We start from the raw sequence: 27,939 nt of genomic DNA on the forward strand, positions 1-27,939 counted from the left end.
TTATTATAATTATTTGCTATGTTTAATTTGACATCACATCTCTGAAGCTGTGTCACTGAAGTCATGTTTAACTCATTAGTAGGAAAGAGAGTGAACTGGCATGTAATGTGACTGTCATACAGTATAATTAGAAATGTGTCTGATAAACTCTGGTGTATGATAGGAAAGTGATTATTGCAGATAATAATGTATAATTTTGAAGTGAGTCATATTTCCTCATGCAACCCTAAAAGTCAACCTGTCTAGAGGATTATGAAAATCTGGATTTTTCTCTGTTGTGTTCCAGCCATGCGCATGGTCTTGTAATGTAATTTTTCCGATGATAGCTCATGAAATATGGAACAACTCTTTAGTTTGTTTCTTGTTGGCCTCATGCTGCTAACAGACTGTGGGAGTTTGCAGTGAAGGTCAAGAAGAGATGCTAGCTGGTTTATTTTGTGCGTGTGTGTGTGTGTGTGTGCGTGCGTGCGTGCGTGCGTGCGTGGGTGTGTGTGTGTGTGTGTGTGTGTGTGTGTGTGTGTGTGTGTGTGCGTGCGTGCGTGCGTGCGTGTGTGTTTACTAGTGCCTGTGTGGTTGTATTTGTGCGTTTCCATGTGTGCGCAGTTCATATATTTTTTATGTTAAGATTGCCTTATAAATTGTTTGTATACATTGAGGTGTGTTCAGGTTGTTGTTGGTTGGAAGTAAAGTGTGTGTGTGGGTTTATGATGTTCTTATCATAAACCCACACACACACTTGTGGGTTAATGACAAGTGCATATGTGCATTTGGACATTTTATTTCTGACGAGTATGCCTGTTGAGTTTTTTAGGTGCTTTAGGTGTGTGTGTGTGTGTGTGTGTGTGTGTGTGTGTGTGTGTGTGTGTGTGTGTATGGGTGGGTGGGTGGGCTTTTACTGTGTGTGTGTGTGTGTGTAATCCCATCTGCTAGACAAATAAGGAGCGAGTATCATGCAAGGTCTTAAAGTTGACAAGAAATAGAGAGGTGATACAGGATGATTGTGTGTTGTTTGTATGCGTGTGTATGTGCGAGTGTATGTGTGCGTTCATGCAGCCGATCCGACTCCCTGCATGGCTTATGGGTGAGCATCAGGCCCCATTAGTGTTTTCTGGGCTGATGACCCTGCGATCACTTGCAGCGAGGACATGGCTGCCACACACACTCAAACACACACACACACAACCGTGCTCACTCCTCCTCACACATGCCTGCCCTAAGAACAGAATATAACTCCAAAAACACACACACATTTGCTCGCTTGATAGACACACATTTACACTTTGCTTGTCAGGCATTCTTTTCCGATTTTGTTGAGCTGTAACGTGCATGTGCACGTACACAAACACACACAACTTCCACCAGTGGCTGCTTTCTGCTGTCCCTCGCCTCTGCCCTAAGTAACTAATAGATTTATTCGATTATATTCGATTTTATGTAAAATGTAGGCAACTGATTTAGTAGTATCTATCAGTCAGGTCTGTTGCGCATGCCACACACTATGGCAGCGTCTCCTGAGGTGGGGGAAGAAAACCAGCCAATCCTGTGCTTCATGTAGCTCACGTGAGGACGCTGTCTCCTCTCTGGTGTAAATGTTTGAAAAATGGCAGAGACGAACATGGCTGCGGTACCGCGGAGACAAGTAGTCCATAGCATTTGAACACTTAACAATAAAGCCTTTATATACGACTGTTAACTCCAAAATGTACAAAGCTGAATGCACATTGAACAGCATCTTCTATTGGTTTACTAGAGGTTTATAAACAGCTTCAGGTTCAAACTGCAGGGAGGTCTTGCTGCTGTGTCACGTGAAATTATCTTAACACAAGTTTTCTTTGGACATTAACATAAAATGTTCACTCACCGTAAACAACTATGACTCAACGAGGAGAGAGAATTAGAGAGAAAAGCAGAGCTCGATAGACCTATATGCTGAACGAAGAGAGGGAACACATGCTTTATATATATATATATATATATTTACAATACCATACTGTCTTGTTCAAATGGATTTAGGTGAATTAAAGACATGTTGAACTTGGATTATGAACAGAGAGAATTAAATTGAGGTATCTGAAAGTGGGACAATAAACTAATAAAGTTGCAGATGACTGCAGTACATAAAGAAACCACATAGGTAAATAAAGTTGCTTTTCAAATAAATTGCTGGAAAGGGTCAAATGCTTTTGTCTTTTGGTTCGATTAACAATCGTTTTATCAATAAAATAATTGACAGATTAATCAATCATCACAATAATCTTTAGATGCAGCCCTAGTCCTGAGGTGTGGAAGTCTTCATTACTTCCACCTACCTCCCCTGGCTCCACATCCCTTCAGGACATCCATAGACAGACAATGCTGAACTGGCTGCAAACCGCCAGTATAGCTGCAACTGAACCAACCCACGCTCTTTTTTGCCCGGAGACCCCAGAGTCACGACATACTTCCTCTGCTGCAAATCCTGTTAATCCTCATCACACTGCTGGCCATGTTCAGTGCTCCTCTTATGAGGAGCTCACTTGTGAAGCTCACTGAAGCCAGTGGAAGCTCCCTCCTTTTGGTGGATGGTTGTCTAATCAAGTGTGCCGAGTGTTAGTTAACGAGGGCTGCTATAGCTGTATTTCCTTTATCTGTTTTCTGGATTGAAGACATGTCCTCTTAAATTGGATTGCAAGAAGACCTGAGCTGAAACTATATTACCGGATGTGCACATGTTCATTAAAGGTCCACACCAAGAACATAGTTTTCTTATGCTTTATTTTAATGTGTCATCCAATAAAAATCCTCACGCACAGAAACCTACACATTGCGGCTGAGACGTTTTTGTTGTATTGTTTGTCCTAAAATGTCGTCAGGAACAAGTAGAATCTCATCTTCTGATCAAAGAGCTGCGTAATTATCCCGATCGCATCCCAGTCTATTTCAGGATATTAGTCGTCCAGTTTAATGCACTACCAGCAACACATGGGCTTACTCATTTCTGTAATCCAATTGATCCTGAACAACTCTCTGGAACATCTTAGACTGATGTAAATAGCAAATCGAACCTGTTCCTAAGAGTTTCGGAGTCGGTGTGCAAATGTATTTGATGCAACGTATGGTTGTATTTATTGTTAAACATGCAATAATTTTGGACAATAATATGGTCTTGGTATACAAAGACCTTAAGTGTCTACAATATTGTGGACTGAATCATTTCATGCCACTCACAGCAGAAAAACACTTGCAACATTATTGTATAAAAATGTGTTATTTCAGTTCAATTAATAATACCTTAGAATCAGGTCAAACTAAAAATCACATAAAACGCAAATTATGAATTCATTTATGAATGAGAAAGAAAACACGTTCTTTATCACATCTTGTTATTTATGTGAAACTATTAAATTTGATTAAAAAATACAATACCGGGTTTCGTGGTATTTGGATTTTCTCCTTGGCAAAATAAAATTCCAAGAATAGAACCTCATTTCAATAAGAGCCAAAATCAAGCAGAAACTGAGAATATAAAATCAAAATCTAATAGCCAGCCACAATTTCCTCCCTGTAACAAATAATGACAGACACCACCAACATGGACACATCAAAATGGATATTAGGCAACAAATACATGATATACATTTGAATTGTTGAAAATCATGTCTTTGTTTGTTTGCCACCATTTGCCATCACTGTTCAGTTCAAACAGAGAACTGAGCAGGCGTCACCCCCCCCCCCTCACATAAGAAAGCAGACAGCAAGCACAGGAGCAAGAGAAATCCTGTCTGGCCCTTTGCCAATGCAGAGTGATGTCATCGACCCCCGCCACACACACACACACACATACACACACACACACACACACACACACACGCACACACACACACACACACACACACACACACACACACACACACACAGACACACACACACACACACACACAATCAGTCAAACTCAACAAACGTGCATGTGTTAGGTCGTTGGATGTCTACCACTGCAAAATTCTCCAGTGTGTTTGTATATGTGTGCGGGTGAACATGTGCAACCAAATCATCCATACATCATACATACATGAGTAGTATGTTCAACCCCCCCCCCTCTATTCCTCTCCTCAGGTCTCATTATTAAATAAGATCAAATTAATCTTTTATGAACATTTGGGAGTGACAGAGGCAAGGGGCGAATAGAACATGAAGCGCACCTGTGCATTTTGCCAGTGGCACGTTGCATAACAGCAGTGTGTTTCCTTGCTCTTCTGGGATTACATTAGTAAAAGCACTTTATTGGAGCACTAGATTATCTGTCTTCTTCTTCTGATATCCTAAATCCAAATTATATTTCCTTATGAACAACACATCGGTACTTTGAAAGTGAAATTTTTAAAAATACTTCAGGATAATAATAATATTAATAATCATAATAATATATTTATTTGTATAGCACTTAACTAAACAGTGCTTCAGAAAAAAAATCCACTGCAAAAAGAAGAGTAAATTGAAATTCAGTTCAGTTCACTTTTGAGGGTCAAATCATAACATAATAACGACCGTAGATGAATTGTGGTTGCAATAAAAGTAAGATGAAAGGAATAAAGGAGTGAAAACAACACAGTAATAGAATAACAAATCGCATGTTAAAAATGCTTTCCTGTAAACATGCGTTTTGAGCAGTGATTTAAAGACAGGTAGTGAGATGGCGAGCCTAATCCCTTCAGGCAGGAAGTTCCAGAGCCTCCGGGCGCTAACCACGAGTAGTCAGCCTTGGCCTAGGGACAGCCAACAGGGACAGGTTGGTTGATCTCAGTTAAAACTAGGATTGTAGGGAGTCAAGAGCTGTGAGATGTAACTTTCAAAGCTCAACCCCTGTTGAGCTTTGAAAGTTATTAAAATAATCTTAAAATAAATCCTTAATTTAACTGGCAACCAGTTAAGGGATGCATGGATTGCCGTGATATGAGACCTACGGTTTGTATTAGTTTTGAATTAAATGTTTTAATTTTGAACAAGCTGCAAACAAGTTACTAAGGTTTGACTAAGTAATGTTAAATCTTTTCTAATTCAGGGAGAGATAGAATTTATTTAATTTTGGAAATATTTTGTAAATGGAAGTAGGAGGATTTAATGATTTCATTAACGTGTGTTTTGAAATCCAGGGTAAAGTGTTACAATTGTCACAGTCATTCATAATACTGAGGCACATGATGCTGTTGTACCGTCATCCATGAAATCAGATCAGTGAAGCCTTTGGTGCCATAATCAGGAGCCCACTTTAAAGTTAAATAGATTCTTTGCAGTGATTACGGAAGAAGTGTGTTGCATTAATGGCAGGTGATGAGGGAGAGGAGCTTGTGTAGATGACTAATTTGTGTTTTGGCAGCTTTTCAGTAACAGACCTGCTGCTCCAATCGTACAGCCTTTCATTCTGATGTGTCTTCTCTTCTCTCTTCTCTCCAGGTATGATTTAGACAGCAAGAGTGATAACCTCTCCAAACATGTAAGTGTCTCCTTTACCTCAGCCATTCAAAAATCAGTCATGCATTCATGGAGATATTATACATCCAAATGTTTACCCTTCTAGGACAATAGCAGCCTGATTTGAATATCAATGTCAAAGGTAACAGTTGCCTAACAGGAACTAAGCAGTTGTTGTGACATTTGATGGATTTTTTTATGATCCATACCACAGATAGTCAGCCACAGTAGAGCAAGAATATTAAAACACACAAATTAATATACAGTTACGGCAGTGGTAGATCTGGGATTTTTTCTTAATCAGGGGTCATGAAGTAGCCACAGTTTTTATACTGAGGGTCAATTATATGTCCAACATTCATGCACAATTCCTTATTCACTAAGGTGAACATTTAAGTTATTCCTTGTTTACTGTTAGCTCTACAGCTTTAGGCAAAGCAACACAACATTGAATATATTTAGAAAATTGTGTCTTGTTTAAACACAAATTAAGCACGTTTAAGAAACTCTCATATTTATTTTTAGTATTGTTTGTAAGTAAGAAAAAAAAATTCTGCTGGGGCCAGTGCCCTCCTGGCTCCACATAGGGATTCAACCTGAATCTCTGTCATATCAGTACTCAGGCAAACCTGCCCACAGTTGGATGAGCATTACTATGGAAACTATTCATGTTTAACATTTTTTTTACCTAAAGCTAATCCTCACAATGGGAATAAGGCTGTTAATGATGCCCCGCTGCTTCACCCAAGCTAATATCGAAATTTCAATTTAATTTGATCGATATTCAGCTGCTATGGCTGAGTCCACTGACTTGATAGACAAAATAGTCTGAATGGCCCTCTCAGTAGTCCAGCACTTCTGTCTACCTACTGTCTACCTTCACTAGTTCTTTTAGTCTTTAGTAGTCATATAAGAACATGTTCACCAGTTTCTGGCTAAGTTCACCTGTAGGGTGAATCCAATGCTCACTAAAGCAAAGAGCAGATGCTTTGTGTCGTCATCAGCCTTATATCTGCACTGCATTTGCACAGGAGGAGCTGTAGAGGTCGGTCCAACTGACTTGTTAGACAGCTTCATCTGAGAGCCAGGCTCCAACCGCCTACACTGTATACGCATTCCAATAATAATCTTATCAATAGCCACTACTCAACCTTCTCTCTGGATGGATTATGGCCTTTGGATTTTCTATAAAAAATTTTGAGTTGTGTCCATTTCATTGAGAATGTTCATGATTGTTTTAAAGGGCCCTAGAATTACTCCTTTTTACCTGCACCCATACACAGCTAAACCCCCTGTAGCAGGTTATACTCAAGCTACCAGCATGCTAACCGTCTACAACTAGCCACATTTAAACACCACCCAAGAAGTGACTCTAAGCTACCTCTTTTTGAAAGTAGCAAGTAGCTAAGGTAATTAGCATGCCAACAGAATACTAAGCCTATACCAGCATACAGCCAGAGCCCCCTAGGATGGAAGGATCTTCTACAATCTGCCAGTCATGTTCTGCTAATGCTCCTTTGTCAAGTGGGTGCAGATATCTACAGATATGAGTGGGGCAAAAGATCTGCCAATTTTAAATCCTGACTGATCTTGATGACGCACAAAATCTAATTTTGAAATGAATCGTAGAGATTGTGACATTAGTGACATTAACACTCAGTCTACCCTTATAATATGGATCCATGCTACACTGGCATACCAAGAGAATTATTGCCTGCTAGATAACACGTGCCTCTATCACTGGGTCTCTTTAATGTGTGATGAAAAAGATTTCAACGTGAGCAAACAGCTTGGAGGGTGAGGGGCTGGTCCTAAAAAAATATCTCAGTAGTGTGGCAGTGGTTTGGCTCTGCATGTTCAGACATATCCCAAAGTATATACTTAATGGTCAGCACACCTATTCAAGATTATGCCTGGGCCACAAATCCTAATTTTCATTATGACACCCATGTTATCAGGTAAGAGCACACACACCGGCCACGTCTGAGATATGCCTACTTTCTCCATGAATGAGAAGTGATCTTTTCACCACAGTTTCAATATCTGTCTAATATGTCTCAAACTTAAATGTTCAAACACTTTCTGTGCCTGTTTCAAAGTAGAAGCACTCTTACGTTTCTGTTGACTGAATCCATTTGTTTTAAGGTTTTTATTGTAAGTGCAGGACCAAAAGATGCACAGCCTTAAAACATTGTTTAGTGGCATCTTCTTGAGTACATTGACTACTTTTATTCAAGGAAATACGTTAGGCACTCCAGAAACCTCACGTACCATCTCCACAGGAAACACATGCTATGTGTGGTCATCAGATGCGTTTGAGATGCAGCAGATCGGCAGCCGTCGAACTCTGCACACACACCAAGTGTGACCCAGGTGTTATGCTACCACTTGAAAATGAAGCATCTGAAGGAAAATGCTTAGAATGTTGTCACAACCCCACTCAACTCAAGGTCCAGAAACAGAAACAGCTATTGACTGACACGGCAATGACAAAATACAAGGGAAACAGAAGACGACTGAAAGAGGGGACTGAGGTGGTCACATCTACATCTAGCGAATATAGCTAAGAATGTGGTACAGTGTGGACAATGTGAGATTTAAGACACTTGTGCACATGACCATTTTTGGAAACTGTCTTCAGTGTAACATCATTTTTAAACGGTGCATGTCTGTAGGCTCTAAGTGTGGATTTTCTGAAGAGAACATTTCAAAACTGGACAGAGAGATCACAATTCAGATAAATGGATCACTTTTCAAAAACAAAAGGATGATCTCTAACTGCGAAGCTCTTCCTCCATCTTGATTTAATATCTGTTCCTTCAGATTTCACAACCCTACAGCCACATTCTTCACCTTCCTTTCAAACAGAATTTTCAGCAGTGCCCTGCTCCAGTTCTGTCTATTACCCGGGCTCCATCTCCACCCACGGCCCCTTTCATGTTACCCGTCCTCATACTCATTGCCAACTGCAGGTAGAGTTTTTTTCCTCCGATCCAACCCCAGAGTGCCCCGGGGCTTCTTCTGAGAACGCTGAGCAATGTGAGCACAGCGACTCACTCTCAGCATGAAGACTGAGGACGCTTGGATGCGTTCTGTCGTTGCTGTGGATGTGTGGGATTGGAGATCTGGCACACAGTGATGGCTCTATTGTTCGGGCAAAGTCCATCCCCAGTCTCAGTCGCTATAAATAACCAAAAATGCAAATAATGCTCACAAGTACAGTATCTCTCTTGACAGCTTCAGTGCCACCGTTTGAGGATGACTCCTTCCTCCCATCAAAGCAGATGTTGTCGCTGTGCCATATGGTGTGCATACCTTGTGCCGATATGGCTGGAGGGGAAGAAACAGAGAAACAGGGTTTACAGTAAAACCTAATTAAGGGCTGGATGTCCTGTTTCATATTAGATGAAATGATGCTGCTTTTTCATGATGACAGATGTTTGTCATGTCCTCTACTCTCATGATCCCAATCGGCTTCTGAACATCATCAAACTAAGTCTTTTGTTATTGTTTTTATTTTAGAGTTTATCCCGTATGGGCAGAAGTTTCATATAGTACATTTAAGGCAGAACGTGTGGGTGTGAGTGTTTTGTGAAGTCCTATCTAACAATATGGTCAGAGGGACTTTATGAACAATAGACAAAGATATTTGTCTGTGGATGTCCTATATTAGAGGCCTTATGAGTAGAAGAACTTTAAGAAAGGATGTTTTTGGAATTCACCCTGTTAATCTGAGGCGCCTGAGCCTCTAGCCGTGGATTTATGTGGCGTAGCTGGCGCGAGGCTGGGGCAGCTAGCTAGCAGCACAATTCTTTTGGAAAACCAGAGGGTTTTTGTCTTCTTTCAAGACCTCGGCTCGAGGAGAAATTTGTACGGGACCGGCAAAGATCTTTGGAGCAGCTTTCTGCCCGCCAGACTAAACACAGCTCGTCTGTCAAGTATTTACACACACGCTTGCACACACGTGTACATGCACACTTACACATGCACACATCTATACACAATCTGGTAGGAGAGACCTCAGTATCAGTGTATGAACAATAAGTCCAGGTCTGTTTTGAACAGCCTGTTTCTTTTTTTACACCTTCCTCTTTCGTTGCTTTGCGGTTCTTGTCAGCCAAAGGCTCTTCCTGCCTTAGCTGACTCCTCTCTCATGGTCACCCTTCAGTGATCAACAAGGACACGGCTCTCTCTGTATTAGATGTCCATGTGCATACTATACATGGTACACAGCAGGGAAGCTGGTCAGTTAACATGTCTGAAGTCTGAAGAACTTAACAACCAGAGTAGCTGCTATTCCAAGACTTATTTTTGGTGATCTCTTTATCGCTGTAGAAATCGATTTATGTGCCCAGCAAATACAATGTTTTCCATTTATTTGTGTTTGTCCCTATAATGGCAGATTCCAATCACCTAACTGGCTCTGCCTTGTGTCTTTGATTGTCCTTGATTGTCCTTTATAGATAATGTGATGACAAGTGACAGGAGACTTGCAACTAACAATTATTTTGAAATTAAGATTCATCTGATTGTTATTTTCTTGATTAATCATTGAATAGTTTTGCGTATAACATGAAAAACGAAATAATTAAAAAAATATCAAATGATATAAATGATATAAATTTATAAAACTACCTATTGCAGTTTCTCAGAGCCAAAAGAGGAAAGCCTGCAGATACTCAGTTTGCCAACACATTAGATAAAGAAAAGACGTAAATCTTCACTATTGAAAAGCTGGAATCACAAAAAACACCTGTTGTGTTCAGGCGGTGGGTGACGCAAGGTGCAGAGGGAGGACGTCACTGATTAATTTCGCTGCAAAGATTTGCCATTTTTGTTTGTAGCACAAGGACACAGGCGTTGGCCACTTATCACCAAAAGCTCTCTTGACATCTTCTATCTTGAACTTTTTTTCTTTTTTTTCTTTTTTTTTTGTGTGTTAGAGGATGTCTTTTCTCACCTGGACTTATTTATAAATTATCTGGAGATTTATTAGGGGGCTTATTCACCTACAGCCTCCTCATCCGGAGCTCAATGCATGTCAGAAAGCAGCTTTAATGATTTATTTACCAATTAACAGCTGTAGTTGACATTAAAGAGATGGTGTGAAACAAAAAAAATAACATGTGGAATTAAATATATATATCTCCATAGTGTGTAATGTTTTCCTTGGGCACTGTCTATTTGGAACAGTGGAACCTAATGAAGAAACTCTTAATTATCAAGAGTTTCTCTCTGAAATTTACTGTCCTGCTTTATATTTGTCTTTATTTCTCTCTCATGTGTTTACTTGTTTGCATCTCACCCATGCAGGACTTCCTGGGCCAGGCTTTCGGTACTCTGGGTGAAATCGTCGGTTCCCTGGGAAGCCGCTTGGAAAAACCTTTGATGTAAGTAGCACATGCACTAACAAACAAACACTCACACACACACTGTCTTCTGCTATTCTAATTAGACACTAATAACCGGAAGCAAAGGTGCAAAAGGCTCGCATGGAATCACTCTAATCGGGTAGTCAGTATATTGAGTGCGGTAGAAAAGTTGTTTGGGTTCATGCTCAGATTTTATTTATAGATTTCTGTTCCTTTCAGATGATGAAGATGTTGATGAAAGCGTACGCTGTCTCCATCAGCTAAATGAGACGGATAGTTAAACAGCAGCAGGGCAAATGACAGACTGTGAACATGTTGAGTTGGTAAACAGCGTGTAGTGAAAAGGGACAGTACACCCTAATGGGAAGATGTCAGATGAGCGGAGCCCCCAGCTCCATTTGTGAAGAAGCTTAAATGGAATGGAAGCCTTGACTCAAGCCTTAAGAAATGATCTGGGACTATTCCCTTCGACTTAATATTTGATATTCTGCTCTGTTTCTGATTAGGAGAACAAATTAGGAATACCTGTAGCCAGCTCATGACACTTTTTACATTTGCTGCTGTGTGTGTGGATGGTTTTACTTTTTTCTCCTCCTCCTTTTTTTTCTTCTTGTATTTGTGATCACTCTCTAATGCAGTGTTGAGGACCATTTCAGCTTTTATGACATCATTTTTCCTTCATGCTACTTTAACACTATCATACAACACAAAACAGAAGACCCTGACCAATACATTAGTTGGCTGAATATATCAGCCTACATGAGTCTTTCACAGACTAGTCAGTATCAGCATGTTTGTTTGTATGTGCACATATGAAAATGTAAATTTTACTATTACATCGGCGACTTTGAGAGCTTTGAAAAGTGTTATATAAATATGATATTTTATTATTATTATTATTATATTTTACAGAATTAACAATTCAGAAGAGATGTGCATTTATGTTTATATTTTATGTAAAAGTGTATTAGACGGTTATAGTTAGACTGTGAAAATATGACATTTCTTTTTCACAAGATTTTGATAATGTTATCTTAGGAATTTTTACCTATTTTTTCTTCTAAATAATGGTATCAGAAATAATTTAATCCCTAATATCAGTATCTGCAACAGCCAATTTAGGCCAGGTTCTAAAACACCAAAAATAAATATATACAAATATACAGAAGACTGACTCAAATATATAAAATCAATGAAGCCTTTAAAATACATCTTTAGAAAGAAATAGGTAAATGCATAATACGCTGCAATGTTAATACATCTACTCTTAAACACATGTACAGCTCCTAAGGCAATGCTCTCTGAAACAAAAGACACTTCTTTGTTGTGCCACATTGATAAAGTGGGTTGGAGAGTATGATATCGTCTCAGCTGCACTGAAACTGTCCTCTAACTCACAGAGCTGAGCTACAGCATCTTCTTCAGCTACTGAAGAGAATAATTTGTTGTTACTTTTGTTTCCTCCTGAGGCACCGAGCCGTCAGAAGTGTGACCCTCGCCTTGTCCCCTGTCCTGCAGTGGTGTCATGTGTGTGTGTACGTGTGTGTGTGTGTGTGTGTGTGTATGTGTGTGTGTGTGTGTGTTTGTGCGTGTGTGTGTGTGCGTGTGTAAGTGTGTGTGTGTGTGTCTAAGATTGAAGACAGTGACTGCACTAGCATCTACATCCATGACCATCTCTGTCTGTCTCTGTCAGTGTGTTTATGTTTGTGCGTGTGTGTGTGTGTGTGTGTGTGTGTATCTGTGTGTCAGTGTCAGTGTGGCATAATAAACGAACAGTTGCAGCTGCATGGATCTGCTGAAGAATGACACACAAGAGATATGATGTAAGAATGTGTTTCTGTCACTGAGTTATGTAATCACCTCTGCCTCATTCACTGTTTCATATCTGTTTGTGTGTATGTGTGTGTGTGTGTGTGTGTCTGGTTTGTGTGTCAGTGTGTGTGTGTGTGTGTGTGTGTGTGCATACCTACACGTATTATTTCAATTCCTTTTATAAATATATATAAACATTCTTTTATTTTGTTATGCTTGTTTGTGTCTAAAAGTTTGTGCAACTGTATGTGTGTATATTGTATTCATTCAGGCTTAAGTCACTTCTGCTCAGTCAGGTGTAGGCGTATCACAAACAGAAAAAAGACAACGTACAATTTCGTTTGATATATTTTCTTCAGTGACTGAGAAAACATTTTACAGCACAGTTTGTGTCTCTTAGGGGTGTCACCAATGTTTTGTTTCTGCTTGATGACTTTGATTAAACGTTTTTAACAGTCACTCAAGTATCTAGGTCCCTCTTCAGCTTTTAGTAGATCATAATTGGCTTTCCAACCACCAAGGGTAACCTTGAATATGTTTTGGCTCTTGAACTATTGCCTTTATTTTATTGAAAGAAACTCATGTTTAAGACTGCATTGCCAGAAATTCTCCCAAACCCCAGTTTGATATTTGTCAATGGCAATGGTGGTGGCTAACAATATGGAACACATTGTTTGAGCTATTTATTTATACAATATTTGTGTATTTTTTCCCTATTTCCACTCAAGAGTGTGGTCTTTCATTTTGAGAACAGGGTTTATTAATTTCACGTTCAGATTTTCTTGAGCTTTCACTCAAATCCCTGCGCTCATACTCATATTCCTTATTTTTGAGTTGAGTTACAAGGGATAGTGGTTGAAACTCTCTCCTACGAATTTGGAGAGGACTTCAAGAAGCCGTTACGTGTCATTGCAAGCAACTGTTACATCATCAGTAGTCATCACGGGAACCCGAGACATCATCAGTAGACGTCGATGTAAATAGACGCCAAAAAACTTTTTGGGAATGTCTTTGAAATAACGTTGTTGATATATAAACCAATGCTATTGCAAGCAGTTACTAAAGTGACAAACCTAGAATATCCTAATAACATCTATGCCAATGCAGGTGAATTAAATTACGAGGTTCATGCTCAGGACATGTCTTCCTGCTTTCCCTACGTACTGTGACAATAATGGCACAGGACAATGACATTTGCGATTTATCCAATGCAAATTGTAAAGCTTGGATGCTCTGCATTAGTTCTCTTATAAATCAAAAGCAGACTGCTTCAGGCTTTTAGCTGTGGTCTGTAGGCAACCCTGCCAGGATGCATCGTTATTAGAGGAGCAGTTCAGTTCAGTAACATCGTTGCTTTACGCTCGGTAAAGTGCATGGTGTATCTTCAAGGGGGGGGTGTGACATTAAATTATTTTTAAGGTTTAAAAAATTACCATAATACATTAAAACGATATTCAACTAAGATATTACAATTATTATCGTATTTTTTTAATTTTGTATTTATTTCCTTTGCTCTTGTATCTGTCAAAATCCCTCAACCAATAGAATGCCAGATGTAGTGTTGACATGTGAAGTTGTCCCGCCCTCGTTATGGGTATTAGCTTTACTGAGTCCTGTATTAAACCGTGATCATACACTCACGCCCATTATTTGCACACTCAGCTAACACCCCAACAACAGCGTAAGAAATCTGAGAGCAAGTGCTTAGTTTGAGCGTAAGCAGGGCAAATCCAATTGCAAGCATGAGGCTATTTCAGTGTGAGCGCGGTATTTTGAATATAAGCATTAAAAAATCCGAACCTGAAATTCTGAAAATATCACACTCTTGAAAAAAACTTTAAAAAGATTTAACTTGAAATGCTGCTTTTTTGGAACATTTGTGCTTTTCATTGATGGGAAAGAGGAAAGTGCCACATCCTGACATGTTGATCCCATCATCGCATAATTTTGCAGGTTGTCATTTACAGAACAAAACACTGATGTAATACAGACAGATATGTGGGTATATGCTATACGTACATACAAAACTCAGACTACTTTGATATACACACTTCCAAATTACCATAGCAAGGAATTGACTTTTTATACGATGCAAATACGAATTCAGATGCTGATGAAAGTATTCAGTACTGGTCATTTATGCAATGCAATTTTAAATGTGGATGTTTTAGGGCTCACTCTGCTTCCACTCATCCAACTCACCTCTCATCTACCTCTCTGTCCTTCTTCCTCTCCCCTGTGACTTTTAATCTCTGTCTTCTCCTCCCTCTTTCTCGCTGCCATTTTTCCATCTGCCCCCTTACTGAGCAATCTCTGTGCATCAAAAGACGGCAGTGTTTGTCTTGGGCGGGGAGGGGGGTGCTTCACAAGCCTTGCTTCATTTTGCCTTCAGTTTCCCTCCACATGTGTCATCATAGGCTCTCTGCCATTAGTGGACAGTACATGGCCAAATGAAATTATCTCTGCCCTGCCTCCTTCTGAATCTGGCCCCGGGTCCGTGGCATTCTTTTGGTCTATTTTTAGTGGTTGGTCTCCCCTGGCTTTATTGGCTGAATGTAACGCTTCGCCAGCTCAGGATGTAAACAAACATCGCAGCTAAATGTCAATGGGTGTGGTTTCATTACCTTGATGTTCTGTTTCCAAGGCTTTCATTCAGCAATAATAAACAGTTATTTAGCCCAGGTCTGGTCGTTGAGCATTTAAGGTTATTTCATTTTGCTTTATTCTTTTATCTTTCATTAGCTTAGATTGGATTATATTTGACTTGTTGTACCTGTCATGAAGCCATTGCTTAAAGTTTCAGGCTACTTGAATCTAACCGGAATATTCTGTTCTTCTCTTTTTTACTTCAAGTGGGATCCCAGGGAAGAAATGTGGAACCATCATAGTGAGAGCAGAAGAGCTGAGCAACTGCAGGGTGAGAGTTCATCATTTGTTCCCCTGTTGAAGGTTTTGAATTAAAACATCAGACATTCAGAGATATTTTTAGGTTTACAAAACCATTTTTATACAATTTTAACACAAACACAGGTTTCCTCCAGAACTAATAAACACACAAATACTGTCAAACTGCCCTCTCATAAGTCCTATCCCCCCCTGCCCCCTGATTTGGATACAAATACAATTGATTATGTGATTTCCTGACCCATACTACATCCTTCTTCCAAACTTTGTGGAAACCCGTCCAGTTTGTGTGTAATCTTGATACCAAACACTCCAACCAACCAATCCTCTGTTTAAACCTGTTGGACACTGTAGTTATATCGTCACTTGAACTTTGATCTGAGCCAGACTGTGACTTGAAACCTTCTTTCTCTCCAAGTTAAGATTTTTTTGGGGTAAACACTATAATATATAGTCTTTAAATGTAGATACATGTCTTCACAAGATATTTCTTCTCTGTGTGATAGTAGAATGTATTTTCTGAGGTCAAACCCTCAAACAGAAAATATGTATTTATGTATCACAACATATTTTGTTTTCATTCCTTCAAAATCAAAGAACACATGTTGTGACGTGTATCAAAACCACAATAAAAGAGGCAGAAATTTCTTTTCTGGCAGTAGACAATATACCAGAAAGTTTTACAGCCGTCAGAGAATTTGACCAATTTGATTTTGTTCCTCTTTCAGTTTTGTTTTGCCCAAAAACAAACTACGGCCAAATGAAAACAATTTCACATTCCAAAGACCCACAGGGAAACAAAAGAAATGGCCTTATTAGGAACTTGAACACTTGGAAAATTATGGGTTGGGTTAGGGTTAGTGGAGAAATGGAAAAATAACCCCTGAACATCATAAATTATAGATTCATTATGATATCATGGTAATAATGTGAAAGTATGTTAGAAGGTGGAATTAAGGCTTATAATCTCGACTCATAAATAGATAAAGATCAGATATTAATTTCAGCCCCCAGAACTTAGTGATGAAAAGATCCAGATTCACACAAACACAATGTGTTATTTCCTTTTTCATTAATATTGATGCAATACTGAAATAGAGCAAGTGCTGCATTTAGGTGATAAAACAGAAATATAGAGAGAACAAACACAAATAGAGAGTCTTTGTAAATCTTACAATATATATACAGTACAACATTTTTTCCTCCATCTCTCCTTTTTTCAGGAGTCGGTGATGCTACAGTTTTGTGGCAACAAGCTGGACAAGAAAGACTTTTTTGGGAAATCTGATCCTTTCCTTGTCTTCTACCGCAGCAACGAAGACGGATCGTAAGTTGACATGCCGCATCCCACGTGGTATCTGCGGACATCCATTTTCTCAATTTACAAAAGCAGCTATCTCAGTTTTACACACAAAAGCGCATACACACAGAATGTAAAGATGCCTGAAATGAATATAGACGCTGAGAGTAATTTTTCATGCTCCAAAAAGCTCTCATATACAGGATATAAGGTCTAAACTGCCTATGTGGCGTTACGTAATGCTTGCTGTTGTATACAGTATGTGACTTATGCCATCCAGCCATCAACAGGAGAAAGCAGCAAAGGGAAGGATGAGCCAGAGATAACAGGACAGCGTTGACAAGAGGGAAATAAAGGGAGAGAAAGATGGATAAGATGGAGTTAAGTGAAAACAGTGTGTGGGGGTCACAGTGTCTTTGCCCTGCAGATGCTTTTATTCAAGTCGACTTCAGCATCTCGCACTTAGCACATTCTCTCTTTGTGCAGCTGGGTATTTACTGATGCAGCCTAAATGTTCCGCCCCAGGGCATAACAGCAGCACGCTGCGGCAACAAAGAGCCACACTGGTTATTGTATAAAAAAGAATGGGAAATAAGTTATTTCAGCAGCGGATGAATTGAATGAGATACTTCTAACCAAACGCTCCCCTGTGTTACGAAGAGACGAGGGGCACAAAGGCTTTTGTTTTTACCTTCTGGGTAGATTTTTCATCTGTTAACAATGTTGTGTTGTCTTACAGGTATACCATCTGCCACAAAACAGAGGTGGTGAAGAACAATCTGGATCCAGTGTGGCAGGCTTTTAAAATCCCTGTCAGGGCGCTGTGTAACGGAGACTATGACAGGTACAGGGAGAGAGAAACACTTTACTGACAATGTTCACAGTCTAACTTCTAAATTATTCTCACAAAGGACAGACATAGGAGAACATTATTTTTACAGCAGAGTTTTAAAAGTGCACAAGGATCCAAGTGAAACAGCCGTTTGACTCTAATATTTGATTTGATTAGGTTTAACAGCAATATATGTTTAAGAACACTATACACTTACACCGGCACATACGGTGCAACTGTGCAACCTGATGGGCTGCAGGTACCGCCTCATGCTACATAGTGTACATAGTGACAAGGACACAAGCAGAACACAAAAGTAGAGAAAGATTCCACCACATGTAAAACCATTCTGTTTGGGGTTTTTTCTTGCTTTTGCCTCCACTGCACCCGATGTCACTTTCATTTGCACAAAAGCTTGTGAAATAGATTCACAATCACTTGTGCTTCCTAAATGGACAGATTGCTGTTCTTGAAGTTCAAACTATCTAATGTAGCTCATAGTCCCAATATTACTGTGGCAGAGAGAGCTCAATACAACTTAAGAAAACACATAAACAGAAAACAACTTAATTTGGCATCACATGCTGCAAGTACAAAGACAAGAGGTCTGTGACATCTGAAGTTAATGAAGTTGGCTACTCATCAGAGGTGTTATGTTTTCATCATGTTTGTTTTGTGTGTTTTTTGGAAACATTACACACAAATTACTTACGTATGTCCATTAAACTGGTGAAAGGATGTGACATGGGTCAGGGAAGAATTTCATTTTGTTGCAGAAAAGATTTAATTTTTTTCACTTTCCTTAAAATTGCTTTTGAATTTCTCAAGAAATAATGCAGAGATCTTTATGAAAATGATCAGACATCTGTAGAGTTCAAACATCTATGATGGTGACATTTTGTGCAAATCCAGGGTAATGGTCCAAATGTAGTGAATCAAAAATACATTTTTAGGAGATTGATTTGTATTCACAGTATATATTCCTTTAAACTCTATCAGCGATATTTTGCCTAATTGCCTGCAATTTGTAAAATAAATCCTGTGTACATGGTATGTTTATCTGATGTAAGAGCAATATGGTGATAAAAGGCAAGGTCATTTTATTTATGAAGCACCTTTCACACACAGAGTAGGTGGCAAACTTGGTGGAGGTGTGCTGAGTGCCATTCTAGTTTCAACATTTTGATGGCATGATTAAGATTATATCTTTGATACAAATTTCAGCAGTGCTTATACTTTGTTGTGTTATGTGGATTTGCAGAACATGTGTTTTCAAATTGATGAAGCTGTTTAGTTTGCTTGTGTTTATTTAAGCCGATCTCTTAGCCAACAAATATTAGCCATAAATGTGTCAAGCCGTTGCCAAATGTTAATTACCTGTTCATGTCATGTTGGATTTACAGGAAAAAAAGGTTCTGACGTGTTACTATTCATGTGAATATCCAGGTGCAAGAAGGCCCTCTGAGAAAATATTGATAGAAAGAAATCACATTATTACCATGGACACACATGGAAGCCTCTGTCCTTTTCTTCTATGGCTAAATGTGTCTTTTGATATAGGTAAAGTTAATTTAATGAATGTACTCCTATATTGAACCTGCGCAGTACTTTAACCATCACACAACCAGTTCTCAAATCACATAAGCACTCCCAGGTTATAAACACACTTTTGTGACAGAGGACTTGTCTCTATGTTTGGTTTATTGGTGGGTGGCAACCAACGTCAAGGTGCATTACCACCATCAACAGTTTGTTTCAATATATCTAGTCATGATACAGATTTAAAAGACTGGGCAGCCGTGGTGGGATGCACTGTGTCAGTGGTTCCTATATATGTTTACACTTAAGTATACTGATAAGAAAGTTTATGAAGAAAACACATTCTGCGTTACATAGGCCAATCCACTTAGAACATCAGCCTTCCATGGACCGGTTACCAGCCTTTTATGCAGAAACACTTTAAATCAGTGATGCTAATTGTTTTTTTAATAGGATGTCCCTCTCTCTTCCTCTTTACCTGCAGGAGCATCAAAGTGGAGGTATATGACTGGGACAGAGATGGAGGGTGAGGGAACAATGCTCTTTCTTCTGTGTTATGAAATGACTTCATTGTATGATATGATGCTCTATCCGTCTGTATCTGTGTAGTTATTATCGTGTCACTGACATCCTGCCGTGAAAGGTATCCCTCATGCATATGCAATAAGGGCCTGTGGCAAAGTAAATGTGTTAATTACCTATGAGATTTATCCTGTGAAAACCAGACTATTACCTTTTAATTGTCTACATTAAAAATTAGAGCGACCTTTTCTCCATAGGAAACTAATAATGTACACCCCCTTGAAAAGAAAAACTGCCCTGATAATATAAGTCTCTCAGCTAGAGCGGATACTGTTGAAAAATATCACCAGTGAACCTTATGTGACAACTCACCATACTGCTGTAAATACATATTAACTGTTAAAACTGCCTGAGCCTCCTACAGATAACTTCATACAGTCTGTCAGGGATAAACATAGTGCTTATCTTTTGAAGCGAGGGAATTTACACAGTTTGCCCCTTCATTGTTAATTTCACAGGCAGTTTTTGACATTTCAAGGACATTTTGCCCCAAGCTCCCATTAATTCCTCACCATGATTCTAAGTGTACTGATTATCTCCATGAAATTATGAAAAATTTGAAGCAGTGCCCACGCCTCTGGTAACCAAGGAGCTTGCAACACTTAACAGACAATGAAAAAGAAATTAATGAAGTCTGTGATAATTGAGCAAGTCTTATTAATATATTTGTATGGGTTCCTAGCATTTTCTGAAGTTGCTTCACTACAGTATTAACATGGGTGGAAATGGGGCTGTGTTCTTTTTACAGCCACGACTTTATCGGCGAGTTCAGCACCAGCTACAGAGAAATGTCCAGAAGCCAGTCACAGTTCCATATCTATGAGGTGAGTTTCTTCTCTCTTACAAACACACACACCTGTACACACTCACATTCTCACTTACTCTTCCATTAATATACAAATCTCTGTAGACCAGAGGACTAATCCTAAAATGTTGACAAAGCGCCTTTTCTAGCCTTTACGGTATTTGGCTAATCGCCCTGGAAACTCAGACCAATCATCTCACGTCACGCTGAGCTAAACAAAGCTGGTAATTCCAATCAGCATTCTTCCAGTGATTGAGGGAAGACGTCACAGATGAGAGGAAGAATAGACAGTCATATGGTATGCTCTAAATAGAGAAAAGCAGACAATGAAAGTGTTTTTAATCAAGACTAGACTGTCTTAAATATCCATTCATCTGACGGGCAGTTCAAAAACAACATGTCTCATACGTTACGACACCGTGGCGATTGTCAAAAGAGTAGAAGAGGAGCTGTTAAAGCTGTTCAGCTGTTAAGATGTGTGGAAATTGTTCAAAAATTGGTTGAGACTGTTAAGTGAATATGAGTTGACAAAAACAACAACAACAAAACAAGCTCAAAACATTGTGTATTAAAATGAGTGACAGACTTTAGCAAGCATAAACTCAACTGGCTCCAGAGACACAGGGAGGAATGGGATTAGCCAGATATGGTCACAATTACCTTTGTGTGAGAAGCAAATATTTGCTAAACCTTTATTTACTTAACAAACAAACCTGGTTGTTACATCTGGATGCAGATATGTTTTTGAAGCAAATGTGTTTTGTCTAAAACGGGGGTTTATTTCTTATTGTGTGTTATTGCTTCTGTAATATTACAAATCCACATTCTTACATTTTAATTCACACACACGCACACACAAAATACATATCAGCAAGTCTGCCTTATTTTTTCAGTGAATTCAGTGTTTCCTCTGTTTGGACCAATAAACATCTGAGCTGAGCAATAGACTGATCCACTGCTTTACAAATTGGATCTGGTCTTTTAAAACAAGAGTCTGTCAATCCCATTCTCATGAACTCAATATCCCAGGAATGCCTTGACAGTGTCGTCATGGCAAAATGTGGCCTCGGACACACCTACTGTAGCTGTGTACCGACTTCCCTTTGTGATAATGAAGTAATGAATACTGTGTAATCGAGGTTTGGAATGTCAACATGTTGATAGGCTTGGTAGTTGATTGGCTCCACATTTACAAGATGCTTCAGCAGGGTGAGCTGGTTTGACCTCATTTTTAAGTTTTTTTTTCTCCAGTGGGACCCAACACCTCCTCATTCTTATTCAGCAGTTCCTCCTGGTTTATATTGTGATTCACACACACTATATGCACACTGACATGGAGGAGTACACCAGTGATTATATAGTGGCTCTTATGATTAATTAACAAGATTCTTCCCTTCCTCGAAGTGCACTTCACTCACTGGTCTATGAACATCTTCAGCTGCTGTGTCGGTGCAGACCATAAATCACTGACAATCAGGAGTCAGTAAAGGTGCTTATGAAGCGTAGCTTGAATCAGCTTGTTCTCACTCTCACTCACGCCTTTTTTCTTATCAGCTCTGTGCTGGATTATCTGCAGTTGGATTATTCCAGTTACCAGGACGCACATTATGAAAGAATAGATTAGTAGTTCAGATATAAATTGCGAAGAGAGAAAATAAATAAATCTAGACTTCTAATTAATGTGGCGATAAATGTTATCTGTGCAAACTCATTACACGGTACTGACTAAGTGTGTGTTATCTTCACAGGTGCTTAATCCAAAGAAAAAAGGAAAGAAGAAGAAAAAATACCAAAACTCAGGAACGGTGAGTTTGTGCTCTCTGCTAGCTGATGTTTTTGCACTGTTACACTAATGCTGCACAAGTTGAAAGTGGCTATTCAGAGTTAACGTGACTTCAGATAGGAGACAGTGTCAGGGGAACGAGTTGTATTAGATAAACTTACAAGACTCATAGACATGCATGTGTTTGAGTCTGTGCTGCATATTTTATTAACAATCATTTCAAGTTTATGTGTTTGTTTATTTGTTTGTTTGTTCGTTGGTAGAATTAAGAAAATAATACCCGGATTACCATGTCATTTTGTGGAGGGGTGGGGCATCAACCAAGGAAGAGCGCATTCAATTTCGACAAATTGAATTCACTTTGTTTAACATTACTTTTTCAGCGTTTTCATTTTATTATAGTATATTGTGAATCATGATGAAAACAATTAGGCATGTTTAGGGATTGATATTTGTAAAATCTGGATAGAGTGAATTTGAATGTGGTTTCTTGAGTAGACTATCGGGCCTTGGTGATGGTGCGCTCGACTGAGCATTATTCTGGGTGTAATTGTGGCTCAGCAGTTTGAGGAACCAGCTGCAATGAAGTTCATGTCAATAAGTTAAAGTAAACTTATTACTGTAGTCCATTTATACAAGTTTGTAGCAAGTGGCTTTACAGAGAGGAGAGGGGTAACCTTTTTTTACTAATGAATAAGTAGTCAAGGTAAAAACGACACAGCTAGCTGAAGAACCTCAACAAGGTATCTAACAATCTGAGAATCAGGAGCTACATGTTATGGTGACTCCTTCTCTTGTGTGGTTGGCAGGTCACGCTCCTGTCCTGCCTGGTGGACACTGAACTCTCCTTCCTGGACTACATCAGAGGCGGGTAAGTTCACAACAACAGGCCTCAAGTGAATTCTCTAAAGCTTCAGCTCCGGCATCAGTCTTATCATTGAATCCAGTTGCAGTTAAAATGCAGTGTAGACTCAGTTTAGAGAATTACTGCACAGTGTTTATCTCTGAGCTCCAATATTAAGAGTGACTGCTGCCGATAGCCCGCTGCCTAATTGCTCGCTGCTGCATGCTTTGAAACATGCTGTGGTATAATCTAGAGTGATTCATGATTCCTGGATTGATTGATTTATTTTCTCTTGTAGGACTCAGATTAATTTCACAGTGGCAATTGATTTCACAGCATCAAATGGTAAGTGTGTTTAAGCTTTGCTCTTATCAGTGTAATCCATTAGGTGTGTCCAACCACTCAAACTTTGGTGGTTAACGCTCAGATCTTGATGTGGTGTGAGCTCTTGACTCATTACTTATAAGTCCATTTTCATTGATTTATTCTAATGACACTTTGCTTTTTTATTTATAGATTTAAACTTGAAGTTTGATCTTATTTATTGACCACAGTTTGCACACTATGTGCCTCAGTGTTTATAACTGCAATTCAGACAGTAGTTTGCAGCTGCTTCACGGTTGCTAGTAGTGTTCATGCTCAATATTAAACCAATTTCTTGTCATTAATAATTAAGACCCAAAACATGGAAAAAATAGGGCTCAGATTAAAGAAATAACGTACGTATCCTCCAAGCATATACGTATATACTTCTGTTTTTTGTTTTAGTGATGGGTAAAGTTCTCCCATTTCAAATGTTTTATTTAAACTACCAACACAGGTTGTGTCATTTCGTAACTTTGCACAAAGAGGTCACTACACTTTTCATAATGAGGGATAAGGCCAGAAAAACACCAAAATCAACATCCTTCCATATGTTTTACCAAGTGGAGGTTGGGATCCAATTGCCCCATTGCTGTAGTTTATTTACAATTCCACATAGACCGTCCTGCTACCATAAACACCAATTAGCACACCAAATGTGTGTAAATCTGCTGCTGAAAATAGACCCCAGCATACGGGCGGCTGTGGCTGAGGGGTCGTCCTCCAACCTGAAGGTCGGCGGTTCGATCCCCAGTCTGAACCATCTGCATGCCGAAGTGTCCTTGGGCAAGATGCTGAACCCTCAATAGCCCCCCATAGAATAACAAAGTGCTGCAAGTAGATGCACTGTATGAATGTGTGTGTGAATGGGTGAATGTGAAACTGTACTGTAAAGCGCTTTGAGTGGTCTTCATCAGACTAGAAAAGCGCTATATAAATACAAATCCAAATCCAATCCATCCATATGCTTTTTCCTGTTCCCCTGTTTCAGTGACATTAATAAGCCATAGAAAATATATATTGATGACCAATTTAAAATATCTACATCGTCTAATGAAAAGACTAGACTCTGGGCTGAGTGCCTCAGTGGGAGTATATGGGAGATGGGAACATATTTAATGATGAACTAAACATTTTACAGTTTGACATAATGTTTGATGGCGATAACAAAAAAACATATAACACCAGACTTTTCTTTTAATGTAATTATCCATTATGTTCCCAGTTTTTTAGGTGTACTTTCATGCATTTATTTGATCTGTTCTCCTGTCTCTATTGATGACAAAAATAAAGGCAAGACTATTGAAGATGAAATTAAAATTTTCATAAAAAAATGTTTTATGCCTTTGTTCTATTTGAAATAATCATGAGCAGTTCCCCACCTTATGGACAGGAAAACCTTTTTTTGCAAAAAATAAAAATCGATATTTCTGCATTATTTCTGTGTAATCACACTGATTTCATTTCATTCATGAGCAGTAGAGAGACACTCCTGAAAGGTCAGCAGATCACTGGAGCAGCACCACCCCATTAGTGTGGTAGTTTAATTGCAACAGCGGCTGCATAATGTAAAACTGTGGCTCCTCACTCCAACCACTGAGGATTAAGGCAACCAGTGAGGTTATTTCTGCCTCCAGTGCAGCTGTGCCACAGGGAAATAATTGTGTTGCTCAAACACTGGTCGGCTTTTTAACCTCTTTCCACCCACTCCCCTCCTTTTTATTTGAATATGACTCACAGCCCCAGAGGGGAGCAGGCAAAATTACAGATTGATGCTGAGGTGTGTTGTATTTTGTTTAATCATTTGGGTCCCAGGCAACCCATCCCAGCCCACCTCACTCCATTACATGAGCCCGTACCAGCTGAACAACTACGCCATGGCGCTGCGGGCGGTCGGAGAGATCATCCAGGACTACGACAGTGACAAGATGTTTCCTGCACTGGGCTTTGGTGCCAAGCTTCCACCAGACGGACGGGTCTCACATGAGTTTGCCCTGGTGAGGAAACAGCTTTATTTCATCATTTGCCTCATCCAAACATCCAGCCTTCCAATCTGTCATACATTTATTCGTCCGTCTTTTTATTTAAGGTAGATATGAACACTGGAAAAACACTTTCATTAATTTGTGGATCCATTTCCCTTTTACAAAACATACAAAAATCTTCATGTTTATTCATTTATGTAATTTACACATAATAATTATCACCAAATAAAGCCAAACATTAGAGAACTCTACCTCCTCATTAGTTTTCACATTAAAAGCCTCTTGGTCAGTTTAGCAGAAGTTGCTGGTTCGATTTACAACATGAAAAATATGTTTCGTTCATTGCACAAAACAAGAAGGCAGCACTGTGTTTCTCTTGCAAACAATCATGACAACTTTCTCAAATTGATGAATAATGGAGGTAATAGAATACAAATTAAATCGAAATTGCCAGTGGTAATTCTGGGTTGAAGTCTTTTTGCAGTCATCATAAAAATGAAAGCTGCATGTTATAAGATGCTGGCTTATGCAGAGGCTATGGTGATGACTTATTTTGTGTGATAGTAATAACGATAATGATAACTTCTAGTGTGTCAGCATTGGGGTACAGTTGTAAACACTGTCACCTCACAGCAAGAAGGTTCATGCTTTGGATCCAAACTTGACTGAGGTCTTTACTCCCAAAGTCCCATGACATGCAGATTTCGGTTATTGGAGACTTTAAACTGTCCAGAGGTTTGAATGTGAACTTGAATGGTTCTGTGTCTCTGTATGTTGGCCCTGTGATATGCTGGCTACCTGTCCAGGGTTGGCTCCTTTTCCCCCCACAACCCTCAATGAAAAATCAGTATAGATAATGGATATCTAAAAAATATGAATAATAATAAAATCTGTCATTTGAGGCTTGAACTGTAACATGTTCAAATATTTAAGCTTTGTGATGTTACCATGGTAATAAACGCTAAACACAAAGTAAACGAGGCTTTTACAGGTGTTTGGTCCTATACCAAAGAACTGGACAAATTATTGAATTGAATGATTAATTTAGTCGATGTGGAGTTATTTGATAATGGATACAGGAAAAGTCAACAGTGTTGTTTTTTGTGTGTGTTGGTTTTATCTTCTGGGAAACATGAACATTTTGGAAATGTAGGTTTGTATTGTGGGGGCATCAAAGATAATTTTTTATTTCATATATATTCATCACAAATGACAGATTCCGTGCACATCGTTGTTCTCTGTATTGCTCGGTTGGATGGACTTCAATACAAACAAGAAAAGACATCTCATGTTGTTTATCTCTAAAGCTCTGCTGTTAAAACGTCCCAACTACCTAACCCCTCTTCAAAAACCAGCACATACAGCACACGATCAAGCAACTACTTAACCTCAGACATCCCTCATGTACGCACCAATGTTGGCAGAGCTGGTTTCAGTCACTATTCACCTTTTAAATTGAATGATTTACAAACTTCCTTCTTGTGTTCCCCTTGGGATTTAATATTTGTAATATGTGATTTGTTTATGAATCTTGGAAGTGTTTTTATTGCGTGATGAACCAGGAGGACTCTTGTTAAAGGTTGTGCTAATTTTGAGCAACATTAAGATAATAAATAGCAGAAGACAATACATTTTTTGATATCTTTCATGCCAGCTGGAGAAACATGTCCATCCGAGTGAGAGCCCAGATAACACAACGTTTTACTCTAACGATGTAAAAACTCAGGAAGTTAAACTGAAAAACACACAGCCTGCACCGAACCTTTCATACACACAGGACCAATGGTCTATTGGTGGGGGGTGGATGCTGTTGTCCAAAAACATGAATACAATCCGCCAACCAGCCTGCACACACTGCTGATGAATGCCAAATGAGGTGTTTAGTTTTTGGCTGTAAACACGTCATTTTAGCCGTCGCAACACTTCACATCTATTTATTCATTTTTTCTCTAAGCTGCCAGTGAAAGTTCTTCTGGAGTGACAATTTGTAGTTTCTTCTTGAATATGTGAGTGTTGTTTTCCAGCTCAGACATATGAAAATCATCCACTTGTCCCCATTAAGCATAAATAATCTGCGGTATCCTAGTCTGCATTTTCAGCATTCAACTAGTACTTATTTAAACTACTAGTGTTCAACCAACTGAATACCCATTACTTCAACACTTTAATCTACTGTAGCCTAAAAAGACAACAGTTCTTAATTTTCAGTTGATCGTACGCTCATGAAAACACTATTGTGAATGTTATTTGTCCTTTTTCATTCTCTCATCCTCCTTCAATACATCTTTCCCACTTTGCAGATGTTTATGGTTATTGGTTGGTATTTACATAGCTCTTTTCTAGTCTTAATGACCACTCAAAGTACTTTAC

General features: G+C 39.0%; 1 protein-coding gene across 1 annotated transcript in view; it reads left to right on the forward strand.

Annotated features, from left to right (window-relative positions):
• The window catches only part of LOC133009276 (copine-8-like), a 61,513-nt gene that overhangs the window by 25,597 nt on the left and 7,977 nt on the right, over positions 1-27,939 (forward strand). The window contains exons 5-15 of the mRNA XM_061076723.1: positions 5,431-5,470; positions 10,762-10,838; positions 15,486-15,549; positions 16,760-16,863; positions 17,576-17,680; positions 19,692-19,733; positions 20,538-20,613; positions 22,343-22,399; positions 23,187-23,248; positions 23,520-23,566; positions 25,400-25,581. Of these exons, the coding sequence (XP_060932706.1) occupies positions 5,431-5,470; positions 10,762-10,838; positions 15,486-15,549; positions 16,760-16,863; positions 17,576-17,680; positions 19,692-19,733; positions 20,538-20,613; positions 22,343-22,399; positions 23,187-23,248; positions 23,520-23,566; positions 25,400-25,581 (856 nt within the window). The remainder of the gene's footprint in view (positions 1-5,430; positions 5,471-10,761; positions 10,839-15,485; positions 15,550-16,759; positions 16,864-17,575; positions 17,681-19,691; positions 19,734-20,537; positions 20,614-22,342; positions 22,400-23,186; positions 23,249-23,519; positions 23,567-25,399; positions 25,582-27,939) is intronic.

Source organism: Limanda limanda, chromosome 8, assembly GCF_963576545.1.
Source record: "Limanda limanda chromosome 8, fLimLim1.1, whole genome shotgun sequence".
In the NCBI taxonomy this organism is placed as follows: Eukaryota; Metazoa; Chordata; class Actinopteri; order Pleuronectiformes; family Pleuronectidae; genus Limanda; species Limanda limanda.